The 21,118-nt window shown below is 37.7% G+C and overlaps 1 protein-coding gene and 1 pseudogene across 1 annotated transcript; both read right to left on the minus strand.

The window, feature by feature from the left end:
- Positions 1–6,096: 6,096 nt before the first annotated feature.
- On the minus strand, positions 6,097–12,071 carry LOC147274252 (uncharacterized; annotated as a pseudogene).
- A 5,975-nt stretch (positions 12,072–18,046) lies between these two features.
- Positions 18,047–21,006, minus strand: LOC147274253 (putative RING-H2 finger protein ATL21A). Its single transcript, XM_086257360.1, has 2 exons — positions 20,205–21,006; positions 18,047–18,783 (listed from the first exon to the last, which is right to left on the minus strand). Exons 1-2 carry the CDS (start codon positions 20,980–20,982, stop codon positions 18,305–18,307), a joined length of 1,257 nt encoding a protein of 418 aa, XP_086113486.1. The 5' UTR covers positions 20,983–21,006; the 3' UTR covers positions 18,047–18,304.
- Positions 21,007–21,118: the final 112 nt, after the last annotated feature.

Consider the following 21,118-nt stretch of genomic DNA (forward strand, 5'->3'; position numbering starts at 1 on the left):
TGTGTTCAGGTTCGGGTAGTACCAATCTTTGCGCAGGATGCACTTGTGATGCTTCCAACGTTCATTCAATTTTGTCTCCACCACGTACCGAATTCTCAAGGCCAAAGCCTTAGTCCTACTGTCATTCCAGTCAATTGTTGCCTGCACACCAATAATTTTGCATAATGAAGTAATAACAATCACAAAATAACAAATCTTGGTAAATTCAATGTGTTGCTAAGTATACCTCAATTTTGGCCCAAGACGTGTTTAGCACAAGCCCTCGAAATTGTCTCCAATCTTCCACATTAATTGGGAAAAGTTTGTTATCGATGGCCAGTTGGCCTAGGTAACGAGCAAAGCGCGCCACAGTTCTGCTAGGTGCCACTGCTTGCCCATACTTGTTGAACCTCATAATCTCACGTCCGGATATTGCCCAGTTTGGATGGTTGCGACCCCTGCGCTTCCTCAAGTCCACAATAGCAATATGGGCCTGATCATTCTCCTCTTCATCAGCCTGCCCAACATGAACCGCAACCTCTATGGGATTTGGAATGAATTGGTCATTACCAAGTGCCTGTGCTTGAATAGCATCAAAGGCTGCCTGAACATCTGCTTGGTTTCCTATTGCTTGGGTCTCAGACTCATTCTCCAAACCATGCTCACCTCCATCTCCAGTCCCTAATCCTTGCACATCATCGAGTCCCACTGCCAGAGGGTGAGGTACAGCTTCACTGGTTGTTTAAACAAAAAATAGGCACTCATCAGACCATAATTAGACCACATGCAATTATTAAATGTTTTTCATGTAAAAAACAATCCCACTGATGCCATATGGGATTTAAACATTTACCTTGTTCCTGCCATTTCTACCAAGTGCAGACACTAAATGGAAAATTAGCTGCACAATCGAAAGATATTTAACTATGTTAGTCCGAAATTCCTTTCAGCTGCCACCAACAAACAAATAATGTATTAACATTATGTAAATCATAGTGAGGTTATTTCAATCCATTAGACATTATATATGTATAACATGATTGGTCCTAGCATATATAAATGTCCTTCCATCCACATTCATAAGCTTAGTGAGGTTCGGTTTTCAACTGGTGCGATCCGGTCCTAAAGCCTTAAAAACAAACAAAAGTTCACAGGAGGTCCGGTCCTCAAAGGAGAGAACCGGACCTCAATCACAGAAATGACATAGCGACTGACTGTAGGTCCGGTTCTCGACTGGTGAGGTCCGGTTCTCAACGCCTTAAACACAAACATAATTAAATGTAGGTCCGGTCTTCAATGGAGAGAACCGGTTCTGAAGTCCTGAAATTTCAAAGCGAATTACTGGAGGTCCGGTCCTCAAATGGTGAGGTCCGGTCCTATAGCCTTAAAACAAACATAGTTGACTGGAGGTCCGGTTCTCAATGGAGAGAACCGGTTTTCAACCCCAGAAATTTGAAAGAGACGTACTGGAGGTCCGGTCCTCAAATGGTGAAGACCGGTCCTCTAGCCTTAAAACAAACATGGTTGACTGGAGGTCCGGTCCTCAATGGAGAGAACCGGTTTTCAACCCCATAAATTTGAAAGAGACGTACTGGAGGTCCGGTCCTCAACTGGTGAGGATCGGTTCTCAAGCAGTTAAAAGAAACATTTGTCGACTGTAGGTCCGGTCCTCAAATTAGAGGACCGGTTCTCTGAAATGTATAATTGTAATGATGCTCTTATTTTTCTAAAAGTAATCCAATTCTAAAATACATGACATTATTAAAATTATTTTTTAAAGAAACATTTCAGCATAAACTTCTATTTAAAACATTGTTGGTCCACATGTCATGAATAAACCTTTCATCCAATACTTGTTACACCCCTTTCAGTGACATATATTTCTAATAATATTGTTTCATTACTTCTACTGAAGATTCAATCTCACTATTTAATTTTGTGTTGTCATTTTTGTATATCAATGTGTATAGCATGTATGAATAGGCTCTATTAGGATTTTCAATTTATTATGTTAGAATAGGCTCTATTATTCCATCCAGATTCATAACCCTAGTAAGAATCCAGGTTTTATGCAATAGACTTAGGCCTTGTGTGTGTGTGTGTGCAGGTTTATAAGAGCATAAAAATATTTGCATTTGGCAAAACACACTTTCAGTAGATCCTCTTGTAGAGGAAGGATACAACACAAATGTCCAAGATATATGAAGTAGATGCTGTGGAATCTTTAACCTGCAGACTTAAAGTGACATACTGATACAACACAGTTTGGTCGACTGTTACATGTGAGGGTTGCCTACAACACAGTAATGAATAAACTAAAATAATAGCATACATACATCAATAGCAGCACCAATAGTATTTAATGTACTCAAGAGAATCTTGACTCTACAACCAAACAAAACAAAAACCAGTTGTGTGTTAATCACCTGATGCTTGCTCAAACAAACTTTAACTCTCACCTTCACCTAACAGCCACTAGGTGCGCAGTTCTTAAGAGAAGACAGTAAAGGAGCAAGTAAAGGTCTGTATCCCACTGAAGCAGCAGATCTCTTATATAAAGCCTTCAGCAGGGATATGGCCAAATAATGGCTTAGGGATGTGGCCCAAAATAATCCCACTCCTCTTTTATTTTAGAAATCAATTGTTTTTGTTAAAAATATAATTTATTCCCATCACTTTTACAACATTTGGAGGTAAAACATTTGGGGAAATGGATTTGTTTCACTTTGAACTTTCAGCCATGGCGCCAAGTGGGTAAAAGTTTCCCTCCCACCACTGTTGTTGCACATCCTTCCACACCAAAGAAACCAACAGCTAAGTTAAGTTGTATACTAGGGGAACAATAGCTGTCTTCCACCTTATCACAATGCACTAAAACAAGCTGCGTACCTGCATGGCCAAGTTCCTTCTCAACAGTGGGTATGTATATGATGACATTAGATAGAATTAATCTGGTTACTTTATTCCACTTCTTAAAGTACACCATCACAACCAAACTAATAAACAACATCATACTTAAAGAAAAGTCATCATCTACCAATAATTTATATTAATTTAGTTTTTATTCTAACTAGTTCTCTTAAGTATTAATAAAAGTAACAAAAGTAACAATTTAGTGTTTTGTTTTTTGGTCTCTGTTTTTATGCTGTCCAGTTTTCTTAATTAATAATAAAAGTCACAAAAGTAATAATTTTTCTTTTCTCAGTTTTTTGGCTAACTAGTTTTCTTAAGTACAATAAGAAAGTTGGTTTAGTTTTTTAAAAGTATGCTTTACCTTGACATTTCAATTGAAGTATGTCATGGTTTTGCTGTTGTGATGGTGTGGGTTTCACCTTTTGCAAGTTGCCTTTTGAATTACCAAACAACAACACATTAAAGTTAAAACATTTAAAATACTCCACCTTCATACATTACATTACATGTGACTCCCTTATACAATAGAGTGTAAGATCCATTACATTCTACTTCCCTGTTAATATGATCTCACTCTAGCTCATATGATTCATTACATTCCAATGCTACTTCCCCTGCCCATATGATCCCACTCTAGCTATTTTATTTAGCCTAAAGATCTAGCATCCAAATGGATACACCTGAGATCAACATATTCAGCAGGGATATCACCTAATTTCCTAAATCAGTTGGTGGTTTGCTGCTATGCTCCTTAGTCCACCATGCATACATATCTTCCACCTCCCTCAAATACATTTCATACTCACTGTCGGTACCGTCAAAAGAGTCATTTTCTGGGGTTGCAGGTTTTGGCACAGTCCACCTCGCCCTGTTTGCCTTCTTCTTATATCGATACCTTCGACCTTCACCCTTGGAAGTACTATGTGCAGTAGGTGCTGGCTGAGGTTGCTGTGGTGGTTTGGGCTGCTCCACCTCCACCTCCACCCCATGCACTTCTAATAAGCTGAACCATGAATAACAATCAACAGTGATTTCTCAGCTTTGTGCATGCAATAGTTGAGTGGACTGATTTCTGCTATTGACATGTCCACTCTATCACAGACGAAACAGTTAAGATTCCTCATGCAGAATGTGAACAGTTGATAGGCTCATGAGGCAGCTTTTGGAGTTTTAAAAAGGGTTTTCTTTTTCAGTTCATGTATATGATCAAAGCCATGCTATGCTGAAATACCTTATCAAAATCCACTTCATTTGTAATCCTACAATCTTGTTTGTTCGTGAGTGGATTTGGATTAGTAAACCTACACCAGTTAGTATGATTTCAGTTATTTCGGAGCCACAAATGTATTAGTTTTTGTCATTAAAAATTGATTAGGATAGTTCAAATGGAGTAAATATAGTTTTTTCTAAAAACTGCACATTGTGGAAAAAAATCATTGCATTGAACAATTTGTTTAATGTCAACAAAAAAAACCTCTTTCTTATTTGTTTAATGTCATCACGAGTAATCATACATTTGTGCTCCCGAAGAAACACATGTGAATCCTTAGTTACTTTGAAATCGGGAGGAAAGTTGGCATAAAACTCACCAACAAGATTGATATTGTATTTAGGGAAGGATTCGACATATGGTCGCAGACCACGTGCCGCTAAAATATTCACGAAGTCAGCACTCATCTCTCGAATGACAATTGGACGCTCAGATATAAAACCTCTATCTTCTATCACCTCCCAACGGGCTTCACAGTCCGCATTGCGAAACCGTCTATACTGACTTGAGTCTTCCCTAGGAATAGGAGTCTCTTCCTGAGGTTCGGAAGAAGTCGCTTGAGATTTCCTTTTCTTAGCAATGGGCTACTGAGAGGATGCTTTCTTAGGGGCCATTACACTAGACACCACAACAAAACAACAAGCCATACCATGAACCCAACAACAAGTAAGACCAACAACCCAAGGACAATTAAAAAATGCAAAAACCCATCCGTCAATCAGAGATGACAATATTCATAAGGCACAAATAATCCCAAGAAATTACACAAGGGAACCCATACCAGCAAACAAAAACAATGTCCCAAGCAAGTTTAGAGAAGCACAAATTGTATGTTTGGAGAAAGAGAACACATACCCGAGAGGACAAGCCATAACATCCATCGAGCCACCACAAGAAATAAGTGGAAACACAAAAAAACAAGCAACAAAGAAGACAAACCAAGTTAGAAAACATAAAATAAAAAAAATGCCGAAAATTTAAGGAAAAGGAAGAAATTGCCGAAAAATTAGAGAAATACCTTGGTCAAGAACAGAAATCAATGGGTAATCTTCCCACAGGGCCGAAAATTGAGTAAGAAGAAATTCTGAGATTAAATGTGATTTGATGAGGGATTGAGAGGAGGAAGAGAGAAGAAAATAAGAGATAATAAGGAGAAGAAGACCAACGCAGTGGAGAATGAGGGGGGCACAGGTCACGAGAAAAGGGGGAAAGGAAGGAAAAAAGAAGAAGGGGTTTTTAAATTTTTTTAATCAGAGAATCGCGCCTCTGGAAGTCCGGTTCTCGAAGAGGAGGTCCGGTTCTCAGTCAAAAATTGGAAGGAGGGACGATGAAGCATCTCCCTGGAGGTCCGGTTCTCACAATGTAGGTCCGGTTCTCAATTGCTGCAGATAAATTGGATCACCTCTGGAGGACCGGTCATTTCAGTTGGAGGTCCGGTCCTCAATTTTTTTTTTTTAAAACCAAGTTTGTGTAGCCCAAAAGGAGGTCCGGTTCTTAGTCAATTTAGAAGCAAAGATGATGAAGCATCGCCCCTGGAGAACCGGTCCTCAAAAGGGAGGTCCGGTTTTCAATTGAAGCAGACAAAATGGGTCGCATCTGGAGGACCGGTTCTCTGAAGAGAGGTCCGGTCCTTTATAAAAAATTTTATTTCATTTTATTTATGTAAAGTTTGTGCACTCGAACCTAAAAACCACTTAAATACAAAAAGCACCCAGTCCTCAACTAGTTGAAAACATTACGTTATCAATACAACCCCAAAATAAAAAGGCCAATTGTGATTTATACATCAATGACTCTAGAAATCGACATTTTAATGTGTTTGGGAGTGCATCCACCATCAACAGAGCGACATTGTTTTCAAATTTTACATTGCCAAAACTAACATATGGAGAATAGTTCACAGGTTTGGCCCGGTGACAGCAAGTACAATTTGTTTATGTGGTTCTGATTGGGGATAGTCGTTCATCAATGGTTGTTCCTTCGATATCTCCCCTTGGATTAATTTGATCATCACCTCTACAAATTTCATCCAAGGTTTGAACTCCGTAGACATCAGATGGAACCACAAGATTCATGTCATACAGATCACGTGGTTCAGTATCAACTATGACATGCCAATCAGGATCCAAGGGGTCTTGAACGTAGAACACTTGCTTGGCCTGTGTAGCAAGTACAAAAGTGTCTTTTGTATTCAATTTTTTTTTGAAGTTAACCAATTTGAATCCAAATGCATCAACTTTTGACCCAACATGGTTATCAACCCATTCACAATCAAACAATACGCATGTACGACCATCTCCAAAATCCAACTTCACAATATCTATTACGACCCCGTAAAAATCCACTAGGGCAGTTATGGGTCTTTGGTCTCTCGTGCTTGAGTAACTTGGTGTATTGGCAGCCACAAAGATCCCACAATTTTGATTTTTTTTTCGTACATCCACGGACTTGATTCGGAAACGAAAACCGTTAATAACAAAACTCTTTAGATGCATCGCCCATTGAGAGGGGCCAAATGAAATTGCCCCTAAGTCTGGATGAACATGGTTCCCATTTACTAACATTGTTTCCACCTATATGGACAATAAGGACAACCATAAATAATCACATATTAAATTATAAGACATGCAATTAGTAAGGTGTGTGAGATTCAATCATAACTTACAAGTTGCTTAAATACATGAGGGAAAGAATCGGTAGCTTGAGCAGTGCATGTCATTATCGTCGTCCTCCGTCCCCTTGCAGCAAGGCAGGTTGCCATGTGCTCACTGCGGGGCGAGTAAGTAAGTGTCAGGTAATAATTTTTAGGAACTTGTATATGAACACAAGTTCTTACCTTAAATATGGCTCAACCTCAGCGCAATTAAACAGACATGAACGCCATAACTGCTCCCATATTGTGTAGTCGAGGAATTTTGTAGTTCCACTTCCCATCTGAATGCCTCTGCCTGCAAAAATTTCAAAGCCTTCACGTAATGAATGAGAACCGTCATTACTATTTCGGCCAAATCTATTTCGGCGAGTGTCAACATCATCCAAGTACATGGAGCAAAAAGACATGCATTCTTCTGCTATGTAACCCTCGGCTATACAACCCTCGGGTCTACGCTTGTTCCTAACATAAGACTTGAGTGTATGCAAATACCTACACCGAACAAAAATTTGAGGTAAGGTCAATGGTTAAACATGAATAAACATTTTACTCCATTGTTGTTATGGAAATTCAAGAAAAGCAAGTTGGAATCGTACCTTTCAATTGGGTACATCCACCGATATTGAACTGGACCTCCAATAGCAGCCTCCGAGGCTAGGTGTATTGGTAGGTGAAGCATAATGTCAAAGAAAGCTGGTGGAAAAATCCGCTCCATTTGGCAAAGGGTTAATGCAATCCGGGGGTTCAAGTCTATGAATGCTTGTGGGGTAGCAGCTTTGACACAAATATTTTTGAAAAAGCTGCACATTTCAAGAATAATGCCAGCCACCCGTGGTGGGAGTATTCGTCGAACTGCCAGGGGTACCAAAGTTTACAGCAAAACATGACAATCATGACTTTTTAGACCCATGATTTTTTTCTCCTTCACGCTCACACACCTAGCAATGTTTGAGGAATATCCATCTGGAACCTTAACATTTTTAAGAACCTCACAAAACATTTCTTTCTCTTTATTAGTAAGAGTATATGCTGCTGCTGGCAGAAAAGTTTTGCTACCAATTCGGACTGGATGAAGCTCGGGCTTCAAATTTAACTTCTCAAGGTCACCACGTGCCTTCACCGTATCTTTATTTTTCCCATCCAACCCTAGAAGAGTCCCAATAATGCTATCACACACATTTTTCTCTATGTGCATCACATCAAGGTTATGTCGCAATAAGTTGTACCTCCAATAGGGTAACCTAAAAAACACACTCTGCTTCTTCCAAGGTCCCTGGTATTCTGGAATGGTGGGTGCAGATGCACGTCTTTGTCTCGGCCGATTCTTATTCTTCTTTTTCTTTCCAAGTGTGAAGCTTAAACCAGATAAATTCAGTAGGCATGCTTCCCCTGAAAGGGCAGCAGGGGCAGGCCTTAACTCCCACTGTCCATTGAATGCAACTTTTTCTTTTCGAAAACGATGCGTCATGGGTAGGAACCTGCGGTGCCCCAAATAACATTGTTTTCGGCTACAAGGTAAGTAGAGATGCTCTGTTTTCTCTTGACATTGTGGACAAGCTAACTCACCTTTCGTGCTCCACCCGGACAAGTTAGCATACGCTGGGAAATCATTAATTGTCCACAATAAGGCTGCTCTAAGTGTGAAAGTTTGGTTGGTGTGAACGTCATATGTACTGACACCATCATTCCACAATGTAGTCAGCTCATCTATCAACGGTTCCAGATAAATGTCAATATCATTGCCTGGGGCTTTCGGTCCGGGTATGAGTAAAGACATGATTAAATAAGGTTGAGTCATGCACATCCATGGAGGGAGGTTGTAGACACAAAGCACCACTGGCCAAGTGCTATGAGAAAGACTCATATGACCAAACGGATTAAATCCATCACTTGCAAGACCAAACCTCACATTACGGGGCTCCAAGGCGAAGTCCGGATAACGCTTGTCTAACTCTTTCCAAGCAGGTGAATCAGACGGATGCCTCATAATGCCGTCAGTACTTTCAGTCTTGTGCCATGTCATATGCTGGGCTGTGTGCCTAGACATGAATAGCCTTTGCAGCCGTGTGGTTACTGGAAAGTAACGTAACACTTTTAACGGCACTCTATTTTTGTTTTCATTGCCTTCATCGCTATATCTAGGGTCACCACAAACTTTGCACACAACAGCGTCTTTATGCTCATTCCTATATAGCATGCAGTCATTCGGACATGCATCAATTTTTTCATAGTTCAAGCCTAACTCACCTATGAGCTTTTTTGTCTTGTAAAAAGAATCTGGCAGTGAGTTCACTAAAGGAAATGACCTCTTTAACAATGCCAGCAAGGTCGAAAATGACTTGTCACTCCAGCTAAAAAGACACTTTATGTGATAGAGCTCAACTATGAACTCAAGTTTTTTCATATGGCTTGCACCAGGGTATAGTTCAACGTCAACCTCCTTGAGTAAATTATAAAACCGCAAAGCATCTTCAGTAGGTCCAACGTGGGTTGCAGGATCTGAAGTGCTCCCATCATGTTCACCCCCATAATTATGAAATAAATCCTCCATAACATAGTGCATTTTAGAATTGGTGTGAGGTGTCATTGTGTTTGATTCAGCAATTTGCTCTCCGTGATTGGTCCAAACTGTATCCACATATCGGTGATCCATACCAAATTCAACCATATCATCCTCTACATCTTTACGAGACCTCCAAAATCTGTTGTAGCACTTACGACATGGACACTTAATTTGGTTATCAACTGCCACATTGGCAAAACAGAAATCCAAAAACGTTCGCAATCCATGGTCATATTGGGGTGTTAGCCGGTCTAATCTCACCCAACTTTTGTCAACACTATAACTCATCCTATAATAAGACACAATTGTAATTACCATAAGGTTCTATAAGATGTCTCCACTAACAGAAATTATATTATATATAAGCAAATATTAACAAAAGCATAATTAACTTCAGCCACATCTACTCTTCAAAAGCAAATATTAACAAAAGCAAATATTAGCAAATATTAACTTCAGCCACATCTCCTCTTCAGCGAACAACAAATTCCACAGGTCAATAATTAAATAAAAGCATAATGACAATAAAGTTTGGGGAAGAACCTGGGCAAGTCAGAGAAAGCAGTGTTCATTGGTTATATTGCACCGAACATAGTCACCCTCCCAGATAGTATGAGGAATTGCTGAAAATAACCAATTTACAATCCATAAATTTCATCAGTTGTGAAGAAATAAATTTTCTGGTATGATAGAGTTGCACACATAGTAAGCAACCAGTTTAGGAACCAATAATCATCCCTTGATGCTATTAATAAACCATACCCATGAAATAGTTGCCAATCAAACCCATGCTGCCAGACGCCTTCAGCCCAGAAATTTGAAAAAGTATCAAAGGAGAGAACAGGTTCTTAAGCCCAGAAATTTCAAAGCGAGTTACCGGAGGTCCGGTCCTCAAGAATGAGGTCCGGTCCTCAAACCTTATACACAAACACGATTTACTGGAGGACCGGTCCTCAAGAGTGAGGACCGGTCCTTAATCCCAGTTTTCTCGATCAAACACCAATATTTTCGAATTTTTTTAAAATGTAATTCAATCTAACCGCCTACAATATTTGTTTTCACATTAAAACAAATTTCAGCCACAAACAAATTTCAGCCAAAAACAAATTTCACAGCTCAATAATTAAATAAAAGCAGAATGACAATAGAGTTTGGGGAAAAACTGGGCAAGTCAGAGAAAACACAGTTACCTTACCAGGAATTGCTGAAAACAACCAATTTACAATCCATAAATTATTCAAAGGAAATGTTATTTGCACTCCAAAAATGTCATCCTATCCAAAAATGTCATCCTACACTTTAAGTATAAGAAAAATTTATATATTTTAGAGTGTAGCTAGGATGACATTTTTGGAGTACAAATAGTGTTTCCCTTTATTCAATAATAGAAGAACTAATTAATGATGCAACTGATGCAAATATCAGAGTAAGAATTTCAATCTCCCACAAGTAAAACATGCAATGTCATTCAACATGTTGCTTTATTCTTATTACAGATTGGTTAAGTGAATAATTTTTTATATTAATTAACAAGAACTCAGAATCTCCTCCCACAAATTAAGGAGAGACTGAGTGCTACTAGACTAAATGATAATTGGCTTAAAGTGAATAATTATGGGATGGGTTGGTGAAGTCGACCACTAGCCTTCGTGCTCAGTACAAGCCCAAATTTGTTAATTATTGCTTTTAATTAAATTAAGTTAAAATTATGGAAGCTTGATAGTGCCACTTAAGCTATAATTACATTTTCAAAGTTGGCAAAGAATCTTTAGCGGCTTGGTGCAGTAAGTGTGGAGCAGTACATATAGAATTTCATTTTCTTTAACATATATCAGCTTGATACAAATCATGTTTTTAAATGGGGAGTAAGATTACGAATCGGATGCTATATATATGTCAAAACCTCATTCGAATTATTCCTTTATAATCTTAGAAGTAATATGCGATGTAACAGATGCAAGAATCAGAATAAGAATTTCAGTATTTCATGAGTCAAACATGTAATTTTATTCCACATATTGCAATATTATTCTCATTGAAGTAATTTAAAAAGAATCAGTATTATTTGTTTTACATTGCACGTATTCTAAGTGAGGCCATTCCATTGGAACCACATTTATTCAAGTATTACCAAACTGTACATGTTGACTCAATTTCCTTTAAATCTTCAAACCCTGCACACAAAACAAACAAAAAAACAAAATTTGTTTTCATACATACATATATTATGATAAACTAGGTAGTCAAATTCATGTCCATATGTGAGTGAATATGAATGTGGATTCAAACTCGCAGTCTGCATGTCAACAAAATAATATATGGAATTGAGAGGTTTAGCAAAGAGTAATTAATTACTTGGAACAATCGGTGCCATGTTTACTAAACATATGTGGAAGTTTGACGGATATGCCACATTGTTGGGGGAGAGAAGAAATGCGTAAAAGATCAGCTGGCCCCGGGCCATCGGTGTTTGGTGGAACCATGAGACACTCACATACAGCCGTCCGATCGTCCTTGTGGTATGAATACTTGCCCAGGAGCTTCAAACCAGCACAGCAATTCTCTGGTGGATCGGCGTCCACTTGCATTAGGTAAGGAATGCAAGGGAACACCTCATTGAAGATGGTATCGCAGGAGGGTACACCCATGGCTGACCCACAAACCAGAAGGATAACAATCGCAATGATATTCATCGATATCCTGGTTATATTTGGCCTCTCCAGTATTCTAATTAATTAGTTTGTATGTATGCTGCTTGGAAATGTTACTATTTATAGACGCATATATGTTATTGTTTATGTTGTGGTTAAGTACATGATTATCATGTAATTCTCATGCTATCCATATGGTTAAGACTCGAGACTAGCTTGTACATATACTGGAAAATGTCTAATTTCATGGCTGGGCTGTTGCTGTCATACGTACTACTCATATGCTCATCAAAAGAAGGTAAACATATGAGACATGAAGAACAAGCTTTTTCTTTTTTTGTTAATTTATTCATGAATAAACAGATGGAAAATGTTTTGCAAATCCAATTCTTAAATTTCCTAATTTTTTTTTTTTATAAAACACTCTTATACCAGGTGGGTACATGATACTATAGGATCTACGTAAATTAATCTGGAATTAGAAATATTGAAAAAGTTGTTCCTATATAAAATATATATATAGCTTCTTCTCTTTCAAATGCTCACATAAATCAAGGGTCTCAAAAAATTGTCATATGGGACTTCCCTCTCATAGCTTTGTATGTGGTACTCATCTTTATATGATGAAAATCGATCATAAGTATATATGTTGTAAAAACAACATCACATATGACCATCACATGAAAAAATTCCTCCAAATATTAATAGGTCTTGTGCACTAAATCCACAGTCTGCATATATATGTAGTGGCCACCGGATAGCCGTGGCCTTTGTGTTCAATGAACATGGTTATCAACAGTGACAGATGTGAACTATTCTAGTACGTACTAGTAGTGGTACGGTATATTTATAATAAAAACACACAACATATCTCAATCACAAGATGACTTAATTAATTTGGGGCACATTGCATTCATATTTTATAAGCCACTCGTCTATATAAACAACTAGCTTGAAAACAATGGTTGCATTTGGTACATATAGCTAGTCTCTAATTAATATTTTCTTGGACTGGTACTCGATCTGGTACTCACACAAACATATTGGACAAAGTATTGTCACTGGGCTTGGGTAATTCCATACTCTCACCAAAATTTAAGTTAAGATATCAGTACGTGCACTCATACAACTTCTTAGAATTAGTTTCGGAAAAATCACATAAAAGTTAAAACGAATGGAATTTGTTTATTTTTTATTTCATTTTGCTACCTTCTAAGGTGTCATTCCTTTCTGTTGGGGAGTAGGTGCAACAATTAAAGGAATTGCAAGACCTAGAGATATTTCTATTTTCTAGATTTCTTCTTTTATCAAAGAATGAGGGATTTGAAATGAGATCTCTTCCAACAAATGTGTTAGTTCCTTGAAATATTTGTAGTTGCTTTTTCTCCAGCCAACAAAACAAAATCGTCATTTTTTAATTATTGTTTTTAAATTAAGTTAAAATTATGGCAGCATGATATTAATGCCAGTTAATCCATAATTTCAATGTCAAGGTTGGCAAAGAATCTTTAGTACTGGCTTGGTGCACCATGAAATTTCATATATTTTTTTCTTGTACCTCGAAGTTAGCTTGCTACCATGCATCGATCCAAGATTTTAAATGGGGAGAAAGAATATAGGTGATGTAACATATGCAAATATCAGAGTAAGAATTTCAATTAATCTTCCACAAGTCATGCAAGCATATATATGTAACGTTATTCCACATATTGTATTATTCTGGATCGATCATTGAAGTAATTTTAACAAAAGACACAATATTATTTGGTTACATTGCACATCTAAGTGAGTCCATTGCTTTGGAAAGGATCAACATTTATTCAAGTATTGCCAAGCTGTTGATCAACTGTTTCCGTTAAATCTTCAAACCCTGTACAAAAAACAAAAATCAGTCTTTAATTTCCTTTTGTATATAAGAAAATCTGAACAATACCGAATATCGATTAATTAAGTTGATTCATGGCTGAAAATATATGAAGGTGGATATTCAAATTTACAATCTGTCGAGAAAATATTATATGGAAGAGAGAGTGTTAGCAAAAGAGTAGTTACTTGGAACAATCGGTATTACTGGAGATTAATGGAAATGTCACGGCTAAGCCACATTTTTGGGGGAGAGCAGGAAAGAGTGAAAGATCAATAGACACGGCATTGGAGGTGCCGGTGAGTGGTAGAGCCGCGAGACACGTACATACAGCCTGTCGATCATCCTTGTCGTATGAATACTTGCTCAGGAGCTTCACACCATCACAGCAAATCTCCGGTGGCTGGGCCTCCATTTGCATTAGGTAAGGAATGCAAGGGCTCAAGTCTTCGACGACAGTATTGCAGTGGGGTGGCGCACCCTTGGCTGACTCACAAACTACAAGGATAACAATAGCTATGAATATGATCATCTTGGTTTGGTGACTCATTTTTGGCTTCGAACTCAGTTGCTTAATTGGTTTGTATATATATATATATATGCGCTGCTTTGCAATGTTACTATTTATAGGCGTATAGATGTTATTGTTTTCTGTTGTACGTGGTTAATTAAGTATACTTGATTATCATGTAAAGCTCATGCTCCATATGGTAGGGATTGATTATGGTTAATTAAAACTCGAGACTCTTGCATGTATATGTGCCGGATAATGTCTAATTTCATGGCTGGGATGTTTCTGTCACACAACTCATATGCTCATGATCAGTGTAGATGGTAAAAATGTGAGACATCAAAACAACAAGTTTTGGTTTGTTATTCATGAATAAACAAATGGAAAATTATTTACAACCCAACCATTTTTCCAAGTTTTTTATCATTGCTACTATATAGGGTCCCTTATTTAAGAGAGATCTCATTTGACGAGATGTAAAAGTGGTCCCACTATTGTCACTACCACTCGATGTGATCCAATGATCCAAACAAATTAACTAATGTTTAATTAAAATCTTACTTTAGAATCACTTCTACTAACAAAATCAGAAAAACCGAAACACATATGACCATTTGATAATCAACGTGATCATTTTACTATTTATCTAAAGTATTATATTCTTATATTTATTTTGTCATAATTAAATAGCTCATAAATATTCATCACATCTATTGTCTTGCCTAGCTCCCATAAAGAAGTTCTTGACTCAGCCGCTTAATTCTCACCTCAAGTAGATATATACAAATCAATGACAATCAATGAATCATACCTTGTTTATAACTATAATGGAAAAAGTTACAAAGAAATAAATAAAAAATAGATCAAATTTTATAATGGTACTAAACAAGATGATGATGAAGTACACGGAAGAAGGGGTAACAAGAGACTTGATCCCTCTGATGAATTCCAACATATATACATGCCATGTTGCATTCGTTTTGAGCCATTCATCTATACAGCTAGCGTACGTGGAAGTAATGGTTGCATCAATTCTAGTATAGTCCTTTGTGCTTCTTTGGGCTATAGCTATAGCTATAGCTATAGCATGGAGTTCCAAGAAGCAACCAGTTGTGTCTCTTTCCACCACCGAAGCAGAGTTCATTGCTGCTGCTGCGTGTGCCTGTCAGAGTGTGTGGATGCAGCGAGTGCTTGGGAAGCTTGGACTTAAGCAAAGTAAGTGCACTATATTCTGTGATAATAACTCAGCTATTAAACTCTCGAAGAATCCTGTTATGCATGGTAGAAGTAAGCATATCGATGTTCGATTTCATTTTCTTCGAGACCTGGTTAATAATGGAGTAGTAGAATTGGTGCATTGTGGCTCAAAGGATCAGTTGGCCGACATTTTAACAAAGCCTTTGAAGCTGGATTTATTCTTGAAGATGAGAGAGCAGCTTGGTGTGTGCAGTGCTCAAGTAGTAAACTGACTGTATGTTTACAGTACAGTTTAAGGGAGGATTGTTAGGAAGTTTTGGTTGCAGTGTTGACCAAGTCCTAGGCTCCTATCTATTCTGTTATGTGTTCTTGTTAATAATCTCTGACTTGTAGGGAAAGCTATTTTGAATTGTTCTTAGCCACGTTGTTAGGTGGTGCAGTACGTGGGTGCACACTTTTGAATCATTCCTGTTTTGTTTGGCTATATAATAGCCTCTGTTGAGATTCAATAATACTAAGCTTGAGAGCTACCAAAACTATCTTCTTTTAGTTTCTAACAATAATTAATATATTAAAAATACTATTAACATGAGAGAGAAAAGAAATTTAAGAATTAAAAAATTAAAAAATAGGAAAATGAATCAACTCCCATTGGATCTGCAAAACTCCTCCCCCTCCCCAACTCCAACTTTCACCACTCTTGTCCTCTCTCTTTATCTCTAATTCATTTTTCTCCCTCACACATATATCTCTCCTTTTTGTCATTCTGGATTGTTCAGACTTTGCCAACCCAAATACCCTGCTCAAAACCATCCTATATATTACAATTGGGTGGATCAGAGCAAATGTCGTCCCCTCAAAAATTCAAACTCTCCACTAGCAACAACTGCATCCTCCTGTACTCCACCCAAAATAGGTATGATACTGCTTAGTTTACCCATAATTACATTGTGAAGGCTTTTTTTTGTCTTGGTATTTTGGTAATTACATTATCAAGGTTGGCAAATAATATTAGTGGCTTAGAGCACTATGGAATTTCGTTTTCTTTACCTCGAAGCTTGATACCACAATTTTTAAATGGAGGCTGAGGCTCCCATAAGGTAGTAAGATTAAGAATCGGATGTAAAACTCATTCGAACTATTACTTTATCTTTTTGGTAACACATGCAAATATATATCAGCGTAAGAATTATTTCAATCTCCCGACCACTAGTAACGTACACAAATAATGTTATTCCATATATTGTCTCATCATTCTCATTTAAGTTTAAAAAAACAATATTATTTGTTTTACATTGCACATTTAGGTGAGGCCATTGCTTTGGGAGGAACCACATTTATTCAAGTATAGCTAAAATAGCTAGTTGTTGACTCCTTCCCTTAATCTTCAAACCCTGTACAAAAAATTATCAAAATTAGTCTTTCTTTTTGTGAACATGTACATGTATATATATGTATATGTATCGTAATGTTTTCTTACTAAACAATTAAAACTGTGAATTTAAACCACATATTAAATTAATAATCAACATAATTAGTTACTCATCCAGATTAAGAACGTGTATTAAAGTAGCATATATAGAAGAGAGAGAGTTAGCTGTTAGGCTGTTAGCCAAAGAGTAGTTACCTAGAACAGTTAATGTGGTTAGAGATGGGTGGAAGTTTGACGGATACGCCACAGCTTTTGGGGAGAGTACGAATGAGTGAAAAATCGATAGGCTGGGGAGTGGTTGCTGCAGGCATGAGACATTGACATATAGCCTGTCGATCCTTCTTGTCGTTTGAATGCTTGCTCAGGTGCTTCACACCATCACAGCAAATCTTCGAAGGCTGGGCCTCGATTTTCAGTATGTAAGGAACGCAAGGGCCTATGTCATGGAAGACGGTTTCGCAGGTGGGTGGTGCACCCATGGCTGACCCAAAAACCACTAGGATAACAATGGCTATGATCATCTTGGTTTGATGATGAGTACTCATTTTTGGCCTCTCAAATGGTCTAATAATACAACTTCAAACTCAGTTGCTTAAGTAGTTTGTATATTTATGTGCTGATTTGCGATGTTACTATTTATAGGGGTATGTTTCTGTTTATGTTATGGTTAACTTAGATTTTCATGTAAAGATCATGTTCATCCATATAGTAGGGATTCTAGGGATTATGGTTAATTAAGACTCGAGACTCTTGTATATATGCTGCAAAATGTGTAATTTCATGGCTGGCATGTTGGTGTCACATTACTCATATGCTCATCAAAAGAAGGTAAGAATGTGTGCGACATCAAAAGATCGAACAAGTTTTGGTTTGTTTATTTTATGAATAAACTAATAGAAAATGTAGTAAATGATAAAAAACCTCTTCCAAACTTTACAATGACAAAAAAATTCACATTTTAAACTTTTTTCAATCCGGTTCAGTTTTAAACAGAAATTGCATCAATGGACACTTAAAAGTAGACAATTTTTTTTCTTTTTCTACCATAACTACTACATATAACATACTATATAGAACAAAGCAAATACTAGTCATCACATTTTTTGCTTGACCCCCATAAATTAATTCTTGACTCAGACACTAAATTCTCACCCCAAATGCACAATATACAAATGATCAAATCACTACCTTGTATATAACCATAATGGCAAAAAATGACATATAAACTGAAAAAATAGAAAAATCTACGGTGGATATCAGAATGGTAAGACTCATATTCTAGTAGTGGATGCTAAAGAAGATGAAGATGAAGATGAAGACAAGGAAGAAGGGGTGACAAGAGATGAGCCCTCTGGTGAATTTCGACACACAGGGCATGTTGCATTCATTTTGAGCCATTCGTCTATGCAGCTAGCATGGAAGTAATGGTTGCATTCTGGTATAGTCCTCAGGGCTTCTTTGGGCTGGTACTCACTCAGGCATATGGAGCACGTGTTGTCGTTGGGCTTGGGCAATCTCCGGCTCTCCCCGAGCAAAGTCTTTGGGTACGATTCAATGGTTGGGCCGTCAAGGCCCACTATAACTGTGGCGGGTTGCTGAGCAGTTGAGGCTGAGAGGTCCGTGATGGGCTGGTTGGGGCGACCATGGGCCGTTATCCTTGTCCATACATAATTTGCGAGCCCAATGATGCATAAGAGCCCAGGTATTCCCACGCCTATGATTAGGCCGTATTTTACACCTCTAGAAAGACCTGAAATTGCAATAAATTAGTTCATTCACTTCATTTTCAATGCAAGAGACATCAATATTGAAAGAACTTCATTGAAAAAATTGGTTCTTGTCTAAATCATAAAATGGACCATTAGCAATTAAGTGACAGAGTATCTATCCTTGTATTTAAAGTTTGGCATAATATCAACATAACATGGGAAGAAAGATATTGTAAAAATCTAATCCTTTGCTATAGATTAAGCATTTAACTTCTTTCTTTTTTGCAACAAACAGAGTCAATTAACAATTTCAATTTTTGGCCAAAAAAAAAAATTTCAGAAATCAATATTATATTCATAAAACTATTTGCACATCTTAGAGAGATAAGATCCGCCTATGCAAATAAGTCACAACTCAATAAATATGTGGTCAACAAAATTTGCCGGCCAATTAATAAACATGGTAAATGTAACATTAGTCATATGATCGATCTTAATAAAACATAAAAAAAGAGAAATAGTGTCAAGTGTCATGTGTCGTATTGTGGTCAACACACTCAATTTCTTTGAGTAGACTTTGTTAATTAATTATTAATCTTAATCAGTAGTTATAGAGGCACGACATGCATGTAAAAGTTTGAAGCTGGAAGCTAGTTGGTAATTTGGTAAGTACGGAACTTTTCAGTCAAACTCCGCGTTTTTGTAGGCCTCTTAATGTCCTGGTTTGACTATAAGGATTATATATCAGACAAAATAGACTAAGGATTAGGACGACAACACAATTGATCACAACCGTCAAATAATCTAAGTAGGGCCCGAATTGAAACCAACATGCCAACTGCCCACTAAAAAACACTGCCACACATTGACTTATTTGGTTCTGAGGAACATATATGCAACATGACCCTTCCCAAGTCCCAATTAAGCATTGATTTATTAATTCATTTGTTTCCTTGTTCAAACACCCTGTTCTACTCTCTCGAGGCTCATTTAACTCAAATGGGAATGTTGGAATCATTGGGCCACAATGAGTGAACCAGTTCCAAAACCCCACAGAACGGCACCGTAATGCCACATCAAAGATTCAAATCTTCCTTATAGCACCGAAACATATACAGTAACTTCTTTTTAAGTTTACCCAACTGTAATGAAAATAAGTAAAAGATATATTTGGTACGTATTAATTTATAATGACAAATACATGATAAATTGTAATTAACTTATAAAAACGAGTATTTTTCATAACGAACATCATCAGTTACATTGATCTAAATGAGGCCATGAATCAATTCATCTCATAATTCTTGAAAGTGAGTGATATTAAAATTTCAAAGTGTTGGAACATTCAAAATTCATATAGATTAAAAATTGTAAACTTTAATGATATGTAAACTAAGCTTAAAAATTGTTAGTGTTTCATATGTATAAAGTAATTATATAAGGGAGTATTTCGGAAACGTACCTCGGCTTTGTCCTTTACGATCAGAGCACATAGTCTGATATGTATCTGTGTTGAGCTCACAAATTCTACCACGGGCTTCACAATCACTACAATGGGGCCGTTCCCACGTCAACCGAGCTGCCCTGCCCACGCCGTTAATACCCTGCCCAAATATATCCCGCCACTTATACCGAGCTGCCGTTGGAACTATAGCACTCGAAATGACGGAACACATCGACGTTGACGGTGACGGTGATGGTGACGGAGATGATGACTGAAGCCAATTATCATATTTATTTGACGGTACAGCAAACACCGCGTACTTGTCATTGCTGAGGCAAGAAACAATCTCGGCCGTGTCCGGAAACTGCGTCGTGTTCTGTAGTGCTTGAGACGACGAGCAGTTTAGGAAGGTGTAGTTTCCGGGGACGACGTCGAAGGGTGTGTCGTTGAGGAGAGTCTGGAGACTGAAGCTGCGGTCTATGAACCTTTTGGGGAAGCAGCGATTGGGGTCGGTGATCCAAAGTTCTTGGGCCTCGTAATCGATGAAGTGGACGAGGAAGTCCCCAGAACCTGGGAGGGTTATTGTGGTCATTTGGGTTTGGTTGTTGCATGAGAGCTCAAAACCCCTGTACCGACAAGATGAGGGTTGGAACTGTTTGAGCCAGAAAGGGAACCGGACCGGTGGTCCGTCCTCCTGGCAGCTTGAGACCGGGCAATAAGATGCCCGGCCTGTTGTAAGGAAGAAGATGAAGATCAACAAGAGTTGGAAGGAGAAGAAGAGTTCTAAGGTAGCCATAGGATAGTGAAAACTACAAATAAGCTGGCTTCTGAGGACATATATTTGTACTTAGATAATATTAATATATATATATATATAGAATGATATTTTGATAATAATTAATGTAATAAATAGACATTATAGACTCAACTTA

Source organism: Dryas octopetala, chromosome 9, assembly GCF_963921425.1.
Source record: "Dryas octopetala chromosome 9, drDryOcto1.1, whole genome shotgun sequence".
In the NCBI taxonomy this organism is placed as follows: domain Eukaryota; kingdom Viridiplantae; phylum Streptophyta; class Magnoliopsida; order Rosales; family Rosaceae; genus Dryas; species Dryas octopetala.

Bases quoted from the DNA above. Each gene is read 5' to 3' on its own strand.
- LOC147274253 (XM_086257360.1), bottom strand. From the start codon at position 20,982: ATGGCTACCTTAGAACTCTTCTTCTCCTTCCAACTCTTGTTGATCTTC. The intron at 18,784-20,204 runs GTACGTTTCCGA...TTGCAATTTCAG, and splicing joins TCGTAAAGGACAAAGCCGAG to GTCTTTCTAGAGGTGTAAAA.